Below are 15,000 nucleotides of genomic sequence, written 5' to 3'. Positions count from 1 at the left end.
AATGAAGGACAAACAATGAATTCTGAAATTAATGCCCCTGAAATAAGCCTTCAAAGGACTATTCAAGCACACTAACAAGGAAAGAAACAAAGATAGGAAGCAGAAGAAAAATTGTAACCAATAACTACTACTACTACTACTAACCAAAAAAGAAAGAAGGAATAAAAAGTAAATAAATATATCAAATAAACATGATAAAATTATGTGACATTACTTACTCGCATATATTTTCTATCCAATCAACAGACTGAGGTGTATAGTAGATGTCATAAACATACTTCTCTGTTTCCATTGGTATTCCATTACAGGTTATAACATCCTCTTTCTGAAAAATACAAGAAAAATTTACCAACATGAAAATTAAATACTGTAAAACTACTTCAGAAATTCTTCCTTTGCTGAATTACAAAAGGACAGCAAATTTCTGAGCTTCAAGTGTACATAGGAAAATATGACACTTATTTTAGTTCCTATTCTATGATTCTAAACTGGATACTTATCATGATTATAATACAAACAACTTTCACTACATTTTGTTCAGTGTGTACATGATAATTGCAAAATTTGTATCTTAAAAAAAATGGTCATTCCCATTCTTATTTTGCCAAAATTGCCGTTGAACCATGCCTACATAGTGAATGTGAATCCCCCCAAAATGCAGGATGCTTAATCACATCACAAATGTGAATCCCCATAAAATACAGGAAGCCTCAATCACATAACAGTAGGCAATTCAATGTTAGAATTGTGTGACAGAAATAAAAGTATTTCCTCAGACCAACTTACTTTTTAGGACATTTTTTTTTACAAACAGTAACAAAGAAATGATTGGTTTACAGTGACATTTTAACAGCTTTAGCTATTAAATCTTTATAGGAACTTTATACATCAGTAATGGGAAGCAGATGATGCCTATGATTCCTGCCAAAAAAGAAAAGAGAGAGAAAGCAAATGCATGAAAAAGTGAATGAGGGAATAAAAGAAAGGGGGGGAGTATGAATGAATGAATGAGAGAAGCTGAGAATGAAAGAATAAAAGGAAGATAAAAAGACAGGAGTGAATGAACAAGTAAATGAATAAATGAATAAGAGAGAAAAGGAGTTAGACAGTTACTGAATGAAAGCAATTTTTTTTAAAAGTTTTTAACCCATTGCCTCCATGAGAAAATGGGATTCAATTGGCCTCTGCTCCAGGAAGTATGTATGACTGATTGGGCTTGCCTCCAAGCCTTTTCATATGTGGCTGGTGCATAGCACTCACCACACCACACCACACACACAAAATTATGACTTTTTCATATCACTTACATGACTTACATGCAAAACATGATTTTAAAGCTTTTGCACATTCATAGATCCATGACATGCATTTTAGTTGCTAGATCAAACCTGTAGTAGCCTGATTATGTACCTTAGAGTCCATTTCCATAAACAAGATATGTTCCAGTCTGAGTAAAAGATGGAATCTGATTTTATTGAGGGATAAAAAATCTATGAAATCACTTTCACAAAAATTATGTTTACTAAATAAGAGATTGTAGATGATATACGACTGCCTCTCCTATAGCCTCAGTACTTTCCTTTTGTGTGTCAAGACAGTCACATTTCCAGAGCACCTCATAAGGCAATATGAGTAATTGACATGACACTGATCTCATTGACAAGAGTGAAGGTTACTTACAGGTTCACATCATCACCAAGAGAGCACCAGTTTTGGTGCATGGCATCTTCCTTGTATAGCAGGCTTTATGCTTTATGTGCTAAAATTCTGTTTATATAAAACAATGATAAACCATGGCATCATACATCCTGTTCTCCCTCAGGCAATCACCCAGGGCTCCTTATAAAGAACAGCATAAAATGTAATGCACACAGCATCATAACATGACGTGAAAGATCCTTTGCCCTGAGCTGCACCCAAGTCAGACATGAGAATAACTTGGAAAAGACTTAGGGAGATAGAGTGCCTCTGTGGCATCATCTAGGCTTTCCAGTTTCTTTGGAAAATATCTCTTTAAGGCCTAGCCTTGGAAATATATAAGAATAATGTATCACAATAGTAAATTGTAACTGGGTAATAGATATGCAAGTTACATCTGTAAAACTGTAAATATTCATTGCATAAAACATTTGTACTTTACCGTATCAATCTCTGGCAGCATAGCATCATACAGTTTATATTCCTCTGTTGTGATGGCCACAGCTGTTTCTGATTCATCAACATCCTTCTTTTCCCCAATCTGGCAATTTCCCTTCTGGTCTGTCTTATCCTCGATTCCTCGACAAGCTGCTACTATCTGCAAGAATAGAATGTCTAATTCCTTTGGATCACTGCAAACAAACTATACAGTAATTCAAAACTGCCTTCAATATTCTTGGTTCTGCAACCAGGGAATGAAAAATATTCATATACTTGCCTTATACCGTTTGCTATTGACTCTGTTCTTAACAGCCTCCTTGACAGAAGCCTTTATACTATGAGCATTTCCCAACTTTTTGTACTGTTCTCTTAACTGCCATCCCGTCTTATGCTCCTTCATCACTTTCAGAACATGTTGCTGCACATCATCTTCCTGAAATGAAGACACCAACAGTAAATATAGATCAGATCATCACTACTTCATAAGTATTTTAGTCTAAAAAGTACACTTGCACATATGCACACACACTCGACCACACACGCACACTCGACCACACACACACACACACACACACACACACACACACACACACACACACACACACACACACACACACACACACTCACACACACACTCTTGACCGCACACACACACTTTACCACACACACACACACACACACACACACACACACACACACACACACACACACACACACACACACACACACACACACACACACACACACACACACACACACACACACACACACACACACACACACATACACACATGAAAAAAAAAAAAAAAAAAAAAAAAAAACAAAAGAAAAAACGCGCACGCACACACACACACACACACACACACACACACACACACACACACACACACACACACAAACACACACACACACACACACACACACACACACACACACACACACACACACACACACATACACACACACACACTCTTTTCTCATTCTTGAGAATATGAGGCCAAGATGATACTGGGTATTTGGGCCAGCTAACCATGGTGTAAATAGATATCATCTGGCATTAGTGGGTTAGAGAGAAAAAGATTCATAGACAGACAAATAAACACATACTCCATCGTCCGGTTTGTTAAAATTATGTGAAGCCTGACTCAAGGAATATTCATATATATGGACATCCATATACACAGAAGTAAGTGAATATATCAGTGGCATAGATAGGAAATTTGATAGGAGGAGGGGAGATTCACAGATTTTCTGACAAAATAATTAGATTAGTTCCATCTTTCAATGCAGAAAGAAAACAAGAATGACTGGTGATGCAGTGGCAATGCTGCACTTATCAGAAACAGCACTTGTGTAAATAAACTTGTTATAATTTCCATGAGAATTGAATGATAATTCATCTAAGTCTGCTAAAATGAATAAGCACATCAAAAGAAAACAGATTGCAGGCACATTTTTGTGACTAGGTTTGAAAATTTCTGACAAATCTAACTCTTTACTTGAAAGGGGGGCCACTGCCCCCCCATACCCCCACTCTATCTACACCACTGTATATCATATGAATAGACAACACTTTTTTCTGTGTACATTCATGCCTATATATATTGAATATTCATAGGGTCAGGCCTCATACAGTTTGAACAGACTGGCCATATGAGTCCTAATATAGATTTATTTGCCTTTGTGTACCTTTTCTCTATGAAAAAGAAGTATAGCTATGATGTGGTAGAAAAAAGTACATCCTTAGTAATATTTTTGCCATTTTTTGGTATATGCAATAAGCAATATAACATATATACCTTGGAATTCACAGTTCCAACTCTAGTCATGATGGTGTGACTGGATTCTGGAGAAGATTCACACAAAGCAGCTGCCCCATCTTCCTCCTCTACTCGACTGCGCTTGGCTTTAACGATGATATTTTCTGTAGGTTCCTCATCATGTCGTCTTTTTATACGGATAATCGTCGCCATCATGGTGTGTCTAAGAAGAAAAAAATATACAACTGACTGCGAGTATATGAATCTTGGTTGTAAGCATCAAACAATGTCTAAAAAAATATTCATACAGGTAAAATGAAGAAACTGGTCATAAATAGCAAAGGCATTGCTTATTTACTCTTTATCTATTCATACATATATCTATTCAATGCTAATATAATTATTCTACAAATGTTCATGGATATCATAAAAGAAAAGTTTTCATTTAATAAACCTAAACTTATTCTGATCAAAGTTACATAAAATCCTGAATTCTTATTATAGTATATCTCATTAGTACTGGCATGCAATATTCCATGAAGGTCCATTCTCTCAGGTAACAGCTGATTGTTGCTGCAGTAGCAAAACAAAATAATAGAGTAGCAGGGAAAAGGTTTGCCTAATTATACTTGGAGGCACTGGTAATTCTTTAATATCAATGTTCAAAACCCTAATATACAATTGAAATCACTAAGTAAGTAGTCTGATATGACATGAGCCCATTAAATACAGTATATGTACAAGCATGATTCATGTTGTCACAGTATAGACCTTTCATTTCCCAGTTTATTTTATGTGAAATTGCTAATATTGGTTATGATGGATTTTAGTTACTGTAGAAATAGATGTGGATGGCAAAATCCATCATATCTGAGTCACAATTTACACCAGTGTTTTGCCAGTCAGGTCCTAAAGTTCAGTCAGAGCTTGGTTGGGTTACTGATATCATCAGTGTCTGTTCATTCTTGGTTTTGTATTCAAATGGATCCAGATCTCTAAAATGAAATGTTCTGCTTCTACAGTGAATAAATCAATTATCCTAGTAACACATTTACAGGTGGTTGCAATAGTAATGATATAAAGGTAATTCTTTAGAATATCATCTCATGACCAATCACAGCACTAGCGGTATCAATGAATTCCTCTTACTATCTATTACCCATATATGTAGGACATTTTTGAAAAAAAAAAAAAAAAAAAAAAAAAAAAAAATTATATATATATATAATATTAATATATACTGAATAAGTTAGTATTGAATGCAGGGGGCTGTGCCTCCTATGACCCACCATGGGGACTGCTTCCCTGCAACCATTGCTCTGGAAGACAAAGAATCCTCCATGTACTCATGGCAGGACAGAGCATATGACTGAACACGACAAGATACACCCTTGGAATGATAATTTACTAATCTGAAGGATGGATGATGATTGCTATATCTTGCTGACCATATCACAGGATATTATGCTGCTAGTCTAGATTTATACTTATATGTATGCAATCACACCGCCTCTGAGCACCCAATGCCAGATCTGTTCTGTGCTCTATCCTGACGCACATAGGTAGTGGATTCTTTGTTGGCTGGGGTTAGGGGATAGCCCCATTAGATGGGTTGTAACATGCTTCCCCTGTATCTTAAGAAACATAGCTAGGTTGGGTGATAACAGCTACAAAAACTTTTCAAACCTTTCTGAAGAAATTTGTGCTTAAAGCAATAACACAGAATATTATTTTTTAAATAAACAAATAAATAAGGCAATGATCAAGTGTGACCACCCCTTTTACTTAAAATGAAATGGCTATTCTATCTCAGTTGCATTTGACAATATTTGTGTACCCATTCTTATCCCGTATCTTCTTTATTTTCGATTTGCGCACCTTTTACCATACCTGAAAAGTGTCTCGGTTTACTTCAAGGTAACCATTCTTAAATCCTGACCGTCATCCGCTGTAAATTTACTAAGATCTATTGACCATTTCCATTGACAATCTTGGTAAGTTAATCCCGATAGCGGGGAGGGCATGAATTACATCATAGATATTCTGGTTAAAACAAGATGAAATAGCATGGATATAGAATAAAAATACCAGACTTATAGCCTTTCCTGCTACCATGTGTAATACGGTTAGACTACGATTAAGCCAGAATATGCGCATCAACTGCGGCAAGGTCTTTCAGTAACAAATAAAATCTAACTGGAAGTTGAAACGTGATGCAATTCAAACGCCATTTCAAAAAGGGTACACTCTTACCAGAATAAGAATAAAATACAAACGAAATCAATGATTACTTATAAATCTCCTACTTTGCATAACACTGTCATTCAAGAGTTATTGCGCAAAAAACTTTTCTTACATGAGCTCCAAGAGCGGACGAAACTTCGGCCACGTTTGTTTACTTTCCGCTGACTCCAGCGTCCGATTCTCATCCCTCTGGCTTCGTTGGTGGGAACGCGACGATAAAATTATTTTTCGTGTTATTTGACTTTTTTTCGTAGAGGATATTATGATTATTTTGATTTATTCTTATTTGTATTATTGGTGTTGGAATATATTGAGTGTAGCTACAATATTATGAAAAAACGAGTGAAACTCACTTGCTTCCCGATAATTCTGAAATGAGGAAAGAGAAGGAAAAAATATGTATAACAATATTGGAAATGAAATTTCTTTGACACGTAAAAAATATTCCGTTTAATTTCAAGATATAAATACGAGACACTACTTCTGTTATCATCGGTTGCCGGGTAACACGTTCGGACAGGTCGGGGGCAGTGCAGTGTCAAACCTCTTTCATTTTATTGTGTTTGTAAGGACAGCAATTCATGTGACAAGAGTCGATTCCCTCCGTTACCTGTTGAAGTCTTGACGGTCACCATGGGTCTGAGGAAAATCGTGCAGAATGGGAAGACGTCGTACATGTATTCGAGTTCTTCTCAAGAGGAACTTTTCCTGGTGCTCCTGCAGGCGGGGTCGGCCCACTCCATGAAGGTGAATAAGGCAATAAAGGCGTTTTAGAGACAGTACTCACGTTGACGTAGGCCTTGTTGAGTGTTAGGATAGAGTTGTATCGATTTGGTGTTTTATTTTTCTATTTTTTTATTAGGTCCGCATAACAGATGGGTTTGGTATCGTTGACTTCCTCTCACTGTCTAGTTTCCAAATATATAGGAATTATGGTACAGGTCCTGTTCCAGGGATAGTTTCAGTTTCATACAGCCTTCGTTTAGATGAAAAGTAATATATGCAAACAATGGGGCGAGTGATTCCAAGGAACTCATCTTCTATTGACTTTAACTGCAGCTCAAAAATAATGAAGTTATTGGACACGCAAGTGTCTCAGAGCCTGAAACGAAAAACGATTTCACGATTTTAAAAATCGCCATCCGATACCCCTGCCTAGGAAGACAAAGAATCCTCCATGTATTCACGGCAGTTGCGAGTGTATGACTACCATGTGGGAGCAGCGTTGCCAAGTCTGTCCGATGTTCTCTCCTGCCGTGAATACATGGAGGATTCTTTGTTTTCCTTGGCAGGAATTGGGGGCAGAAGTGTCAAGTGATGATTGCTGCCATAACAGTGACATGTCATTTAGGATTATGCCATGGCTTCCATACCTCTAATGACCTCTAGCACAAGAAAAATCTAGCAGTAATCCTTGTAACCTGGATTAGTTCTTTATTTGATATTAAGTTGGCAGAGAGCTAAATGTTGCCAGAAGATACATGACCACCTTCTGGAGCAACAACAGGTGTGGAACAAGATTCCTTGTTTATGTAGGAATATTCATAATTCATCTACAGATTTTGCCTCATTTCAGATCACCGCAGAGAGTGATACTGTCCAAAGATGGTGCCGCAACCTTGAGAAAACTCCACAAGAATACTTATCCCTTGCATGCCAGGCAGTCGAGAACTTGTCATCAGTTCGCGATTCTGATGGAAAGGACCTCAAGGAAGATATCTTTGAGATTCAGGATGATCACTTGGTGTGGAAGCAGTACTTTCCTGAGAAGAAAGTTTATGGAAGGCGAGGAAAGTTTACCTTGGAAAAGGTGGGGAAATTCTGGATTCATTTTACTTTTATGTATTGTTTATGACTAATTTTAGTAATAATGGTAATTTTTTTTCTGTAATGACTGTGATTGATTGTGGAAGTAATGATATGATGAGATTAATAATGATATTAGCAGTTATAGTGATATTGAAGGTTATATTATTATAGTTATGATTGGAAAGTGAGCATATAAGGATAAAAAAATCATTATGATAGTGAATAAAATAATTGTAAAGATCATCATCATTATTACTGATTTAATTATGATAATTATTGTATTTGTTGCTGTCATGATTGTTATACTTTGTTTTTTGCCTTTTTTATATATGCAAGGGATTGATCCATTGATATCAATATATTCTGGTTGCACTGTAATGGTTATGTTTACTGTAAGGATAGCTGTATTTATATATGTATATGATTAGAAAGTTCACCATAGGACAAGTAACAGTTATTAACCAGTTATTAATTAACCAATGGTCTAGATACATTTCCCGTTGACTGTTTTTTTTTTCAGACATAGATGGCTTCACGGCTTCTTAATCACCAAGTAGTTGATTCCTAGGCGTACATGATCTCACTTGTTTACCCATTCACCCATTCATTTTTTTTTCTTTTTTTGATTCCTAGTAGCAGAATTCTTAATGACTTAATGCTTCTAGGTCCATCTATGTTTTAAAAAGTTATTAAAACTAAACCACAGTAGACAGTACATCCATACATGCATGGGTGAAGTTGAGAATGACATTCTGCCAAAAGGCTCTAATTATAGAACTTAGTACCCTCATTGTGTGCAGCATCAACAATAAAATAAATCTCAAATCTAAGGGAAGTAAGGTTATTGTTAAATTAACAGACATTATTACTTTATTTATTGCAGATGGAGTATGATGATGCCTTAGAAAATATCATGAATGGTGTCATGGGAGACTTGACTGCTAATGTTAAAACCATTGACAAATTGACATCAGACTTGCAAGCAAAAGAAGAAGGTATAGTGATAAAAAAATATATACTGCATTAGCACTCAAATTTCAGAATATTCAAATAGCATTTTGTTTTCAGTCACCTTGTCAGTTAGCATAACCCTGTAGTATTATCAGATATAGTTAAAGAAAATGGTATGAGTGTATTTTTCAGATTGATCAGTTAAATAAATTTTAGGAAAAATGCTCGTAATTGTTACTTTACTGGAGAGATAAGTGAAATACAAATATTTATATGATGAACATAATAAAGCATAAGAATTTATTCATTAACACTTGTGATTCAATTTTCAGAGGTTAAAAAAGCTGTAGACTTAGTAGCAAAAAGTGTGAAGATGAAGGAAGACTTTGAAAAGGCAGTTTACGGAAAGTGTGCCAACATTATCAATATGAAGAAACTGAGGATGCGTCAGCTTACTAGTCAGTCATCAGCAGCAGGTAAGGGAACAGTAGTAAAGGAGTGTGAACTAATCTCGAGGGAGGCAGTCTACATGATCCACAATAATTTTGTAGCAATTGAAATTATTACACCTCCCTTCCCCTTTGCAAGACATTATTGTATGGCAATTTTTTTTTATTTTTTTTCTTTATTTTTGGCTTTTCCCCTTTTCCCCTATTTTTCACATTTGCTTTTTCTTTCTTTTCCCTTTTTCTTGTATTTCCTTTTTCTTTCTTCTCCTTTTTTAAGATTTCTGCAGACCAGTATCATATCTATTTAATATGTTTTAAAGTTTTTATAATGTAATTATAGATTACAACCAAGGCATAGAACTGTACTTACAACCAAAACATTTTTTTTCTTGTTCCTTTTTTTTTTTTGTAAACAAATATAATGAATCTAAGATCTAGAATTGCTTCACCTCTAAACTGTAAATTCTTTCTTTTTCAGCAAAGGCAAATGACACAGCACTGGTCACTAAAGATAGAGCAAATGATTCTCCTTCCAAGGCGAGTAAAGCAAATAGCAGTGATAGCGAATGCTACAACTCAGACACTGATGTAGATGACCCAGATGGCATGGACACTGATGAAGAAAACCTTAGAAGCATTTCCCCAAAGAAACACGGAAGAAACGGCAATACATTGACTGAAAAGACATCAACAGCATCAAAACGAGCCTTTGATTTGCAGGATGATCTTTTCAACAATAGCATTGAGGCAGAATTGTATCCAACCTCAGCGAGTGACAAAAAGAGAAAGACTAAATATGAAAATGTCAGTAGCCCAAGAACTAGTGCATCCCAGACCAATAACACTTTTGAAAAGGAAGCAGCCAAAAATCAGACGCAGGATGAGAAAAAATCAAGTTCTTGTACATCATTTCAAACAGATTCACAAAATTCCATTCTTGATGAACTCTTTTAATTTTTTTTTTCTTTATTATTATTATTTTTTAAAATGGTTTAATGAGGCATGGAATAAACACATGATACAATAGTGAGATGATTTTACCATTTATATTTACTGGATTTTAAGCATCCCTTGTATTTTGGGTGTAATTTTATATTTTAACATTTCTAATAGCCTGTAATATTCCGTGAATGTTGAATATCTATTAAATATACTTTTAATTGTGTACCATATAGTTTACCTTGGTACAGTGTATAAATAGATTCTGTAAAGGAGTCATTTTTATATATATTTTGTACATAATAAAGTATTCTCACAAAACTGTGTTTATCATTAATAGAAAATAGAAAACTTTACCAATAAACCAAAAATCCAGTTTCAAAATACATACATGTAACACAGCTTATTAACAGAAAAAAGTCCTAATAGCTCCATTTTTAATGCAGGGTCATGCATCCCCTTCATCTTTGTATAGTTCTAATCTGCAAAAATCATATAAAATTGTTTTTGGGCTATTACTAACCTCCATGTTTTAGACATCATGTAATGGTTAATGGTTAAAAAGCAAAATTAATGTGATAGACATTAAAGGTCACAGAGCACTATATTGGAAGGCATAGAATTGGAATAAGTGAAGAGGGGGATGACTAGGTGTTACATGTCAACAGTCATACAGTAGCAGGATGATATTGGAAAGGGTAAAGGTGAAGAGGATGAATAAATGGATTATGGTAGGAATAAGCAAAGTGGGAATTATATCAAGTGTGGATATATATGTGTCTGAGGAAGAGGAAGGAGAACAAAAAAGTGTGGGACTCTACTGGGAGGTCAGGGAAGAGAGGATAGGAGAAGGAAAACAGATGTAAAGGCTGTAGTAAAGTATGGACAGGACAGCAAAATGTGTGAAACTGAAAGAGGAACATTACATAGGATAAATAAGGATGGATCAGAACATGACATGAGATAGGAATGCGAAAGGCAGGTGTGGCCATTGTGCAAGCTGGCAAAAGCCAGCTGCCAGTGGGGTTGGTGTGATGTGGACATAATGCAGAACATGTAAGAGTATCTGCCTGTTCATTATTTTCCCATGATTCTTCAGTAAAATGAGAATGAAAAAGTATATGAGATCAAATGTAATAAAAAATATATTTCCCCGTGGAAAGTATATTCATCAATACTAGATATACTGTTAGGTATTTTTCCTCTATGGAGTTACTTCTCTGACAAGTAATTTCAGTAACAGCTCAGAGCAGTCTATGCAGAAAAAGGAAAAGTACATTGTTAATTTTAAAGATAGTTAAACTAGCTTATATTAATTTTCTTTCTTCGTCAAAGCAAAAATGATAGAAATTCAGTTAAATGTAAGAGAAATATTATTAGTAGGACTATACATATTTATTTCTCTAATATGCTGCACCAATGATCCAGTAATGTTCGCAGGTATTTCAATTTTCACATAAGTGTAATTCCAAATAAAGTTATAGAAACTGAGACAAAACAAATCTTTGTACAAAGCTTTATTTTGCATTAAACTAAAAACGGAAACAAAAGGCCTAAGTACCTAGGATTAGAGAAAATAGACTAAGATATATGATATCAATATAATTATATGAAAAACTTCATTATACATTCAAATGTAATTAGATGATGTATTGAAATTCCCTCAAATAATGTGATTTTGTTCAATCTTATAATTGTAAATTCAATGTAATATATATGTTGTAATTGTGGAAGCTCAAGCTCCTTGGTTCTTGATCAACTAAAATTTTGTATATTATCAAGTTTTTTATTATTAAATATTATCAAAATTTTGTATATTATATACAATGCACGTTCAAAACAATCTCGTAAATGCTGTCTAGGCTTTGACAGCATTTTTTGTCGATCTTGCAATTTAGCAAGTGCATTAATTGCTCTCATCTTTTTTTATGATTCATATTAAGTTTTTTAACACTAGTTGTGTTCGCATGGTTTTAACAATTAAGCTGAACATACACACAAACTTTCTTCCCTTTACTTAAAATAAACCTTTTGATTTTAAAGTATTATCATCTGAATAATGAGGACTCTGGACTTATTATTTGTATACAAGATCTTCCTGTAATACTTATTCCTCACAGGTCTGTTATTACTTGTCATACCTAAGCTTTTAGGTTCGACTTTATTGTATATATCTGTAATGCCAATATGAAGTCACTTTGTCAATGTTATAGTATGAATGTAGATGTTTCTAAAGTACAATATGTTTGAATCACACAGTCAGCATTGTAGTCTGGTAATATATGATGTTGACTTTTTTTGTATATATTTGTGTATATTCTTCCATACAAAAATGCATGTCTCACATTGGAATATCTGTGTATTGTGAGCTGGTAATCCAACAGCTTACTCGGAAACAGACTTTCATACCAGTAATATATTTAGTGAATCGATCTCACCTTCCTTGTTCTTAAAATTATAAACCTATTTTGGATATAGTATCTCTTTGTATATCATTACAACATCAACCGTCCACTCTTGCTGAATATGTTATACACAAAGGGTAAATAAAAAAAGAAGGTTCAACAACTCTTCATCTTTGTTCTAATTATCCTTATATAGAGAGAATTAACAGTAGATAGTCCTTTATCTGGAAACAAGCTACATCTACCAGAATACAGGTCTCAATTATGTTGCAAACTCAAGAGTAAAAACATTTTAGCTGCATTCCTACTGACAGTTGTCAAGGATGAATAATAAGCTATCTAGATTAATGATATGAGTATCATTCCTTAGCATCTAAAGATACCATGAATCACAAGACATCAAGCAATAAACGATATCTGCTCATATTATCCTGCATGTGAAATGTATGGTGCTGATGCAGAAGTGTGCACAGTAAAGCATATTGCAATATCTTCATTTCACTTGAGGATCTTGCGAACTTCTGACTTTTTAACGTCCCAATATCTGGTGGAAGGTTGTTCCTTTGAAGCCAACTTCTGATGTCTGTTTATCTATGAATTGGATGTACATTCTAGAAAAAAGGAGGTGTAATTAAGACTTATTTTTCTTGATTTAAACTTTGTTGATGGTATCATAAAAATAGAACTACAGTCTATCCTGGTAACTCAGACAATTATATGTAATAAAAAGGTTTCTAAATGTGAAATTGAACAAGTTAATCACAAAAAAAGAATTATGTCCATAGAGGTGTTTCATTTACCTTAAAATGTAAAGTATCAAAATGAATAACCTTACCGATCATTAGGAATCCCAAGGTATTTCTCCACAACTGCATAAATCTTAGAAGCATACGTTTTGTTTTCTTCAACCCCTAACTTGCCAAGGCTCATCAAAATTGCAGAACCACAAGGATCAAATGTGCCTCCAAAACTCATCAGCTGATCAGGAATTACTCTAACAACACAATACTGGAACAAAAATGATTAAAATCATTAAAGGGATGCTAAAAATCTTATAGAAATATATCAAATAAATTACAAATAAGTAAGCAAATAATTGCAGAGAAGATAAAAATCTTATATAAATACATTAGATAATAAATTGCAAATAACAAGGAAATCTATACTGTACAAAGCCATTTTTATACAAGATATAATAATATGTACAAATCTTACTTGAATTCACTTAATCATTCCAACAGCTTTGGAATATATATAGACCAAGAGTTAAATGTACACCTATGGTTATAGGAAATAAACATATACATGTGTGTGTATCTATAAAACATTATGCATGTACTGCTGCATGAGCATGGGTATATGTATGTGTTCATGCATTTATTTATGTATGTATGTATGTATGTATGTATGTATGTATGTATGTATGTATGTATGTATGTATGTATGTATGTATGTATGTATGTATATAAATATATATATATATATATATATATATATATATATATATATATATATGTATATATGTATATATGTATGTATGTATGTATGTATGTATGTATGCATGCATGCAAACATGGAAATATAATAAAATAATGTAATAATAATAATAATAATAATAATAATAATAATAATAATAATAATAATAATTATTATTATTATTATTATATATATATATATATATATATATATACATATATATATATATATATATATATATATATATATATATATATATATATATATAAATGAATAGATAAAATACATACCTGTTCTGGTTTCCCAATGGTTTCACTAAGAATTTTACTAAAGGTTGAAACAATCTCAGGAGTCACTCTGTCTCTAGGAATATTTGTTGCAATCTCCAAATAAGGCATTTTTATACCTTCCTAAAAAGAATCAACATTAATTATCAATATATGATAATAGAATAAAATGAAAAATTATTTTTAGAAAAAAAAAAAAAAAATCAAATGAATGAATATTTGGGTTGCTATATGACCTTTTTTTTTCCAGGCATTGTCCTGGGTTCAGGTGTTAAACTTTGCATTTTTTCAAGTCCAGAATTTCAGCCTTTATCCCATAAAAACAACACTTATCCATAACATTGATTATAATAATGAATAATAATAATAAAATAAAGCATGTAATATAGTACACCAATATGCATATAAATATACATAAATATCACAGCCCTAAGATGTGTGTTGGGTGGAACCACTGAGGGGCGTGGTGACTGTCAGCGGTGGTGTCCTGGATTCTGACAGTTCAGATATGGCAGCCTTAATGCCCTAACTGAAAATAACT

The 15,000-nt window shown here is 33.7% G+C and overlaps 3 protein-coding genes across 4 annotated transcripts in view; 1 reads left to right on the top strand and 2 right to left on the bottom strand.

The window, feature by feature from the left end:
• Positions 1 to 6,365, bottom strand: part of LOC113803306 (probable RNA polymerase II nuclear localization protein SLC7A6OS) — a 7,997-nt gene extending 1,632 nt beyond the window's left edge. The window contains exons 1-5 of one of the 2 annotated variants that reach the window (XM_070133063.1): positions 6,256 to 6,365; positions 3,939 to 4,122; positions 2,413 to 2,572; positions 2,141 to 2,292; positions 219 to 325 (exon numbers count right to left, since the gene is read on the bottom strand). In XM_070133063.1, the coding sequence (XP_069989164.1) occupies positions 219 to 325; positions 2,141 to 2,292; positions 2,413 to 2,572; positions 3,939 to 4,115 (596 nt within the window). In that variant the 5' untranslated portion in view covers positions 4,116 to 4,122; positions 6,256 to 6,365. Of the gene's footprint in view, positions 1 to 218; positions 326 to 2,140; positions 2,293 to 2,412; positions 2,573 to 3,938; positions 4,126 to 6,255 lie in introns of both variants that reach the window. The other variant, XM_070133064.1, reaches the window with a different exon arrangement.
• Positions 6,366 to 6,625: 260 nt separating this feature from the next.
• LOC113803304 (uncharacterized) lies at positions 6,626 to 10,612 on the top strand. Its single transcript, XM_027354067.2, has 5 exons — positions 6,626 to 6,890; positions 7,720 to 7,953; positions 8,836 to 8,947; positions 9,236 to 9,379; positions 9,831 to 10,612. Exons 1-5 carry the CDS (start codon positions 6,777 to 6,779, stop codon positions 10,304 to 10,306), a joined length of 1,080 nt encoding a protein of 359 aa, XP_027209868.1. The 5' UTR covers positions 6,626 to 6,776; the 3' UTR covers positions 10,307 to 10,612.
• A 2,239-nt stretch (positions 10,613 to 12,851) lies between these two features.
• Positions 12,852 to 15,000, bottom strand: part of LOC113803305 (macrophage migration inhibitory factor) — a 3,400-nt gene continuing 1,251 nt past the window's right edge. Inside the window, exons 2-4 of the mRNA XM_027354068.2 lie at positions 14,463 to 14,582; positions 13,532 to 13,704; positions 12,852 to 13,307 (exon numbers count right to left, since the gene is read on the bottom strand). Of these exons, the coding sequence (XP_027209869.2) occupies positions 13,226 to 13,307; positions 13,532 to 13,704; positions 14,463 to 14,570 (363 nt within the window). The 5' untranslated portion in view covers positions 14,571 to 14,582 and the 3' untranslated portion in view covers positions 12,852 to 13,225. The remainder of the gene's footprint in view (positions 13,308 to 13,531; positions 13,705 to 14,462; positions 14,583 to 15,000) is intronic.

Source organism: Penaeus vannamei, chromosome 18 (assembly GCF_042767895.1).
Source record: "Penaeus vannamei isolate JL-2024 chromosome 18, ASM4276789v1, whole genome shotgun sequence".
NCBI classification, from domain to species: Eukaryota; Metazoa; Arthropoda; class Malacostraca; order Decapoda; family Penaeidae; genus Penaeus; species Penaeus vannamei.
This window is presented reverse-complemented; position numbering and strand designations above follow the sequence as displayed.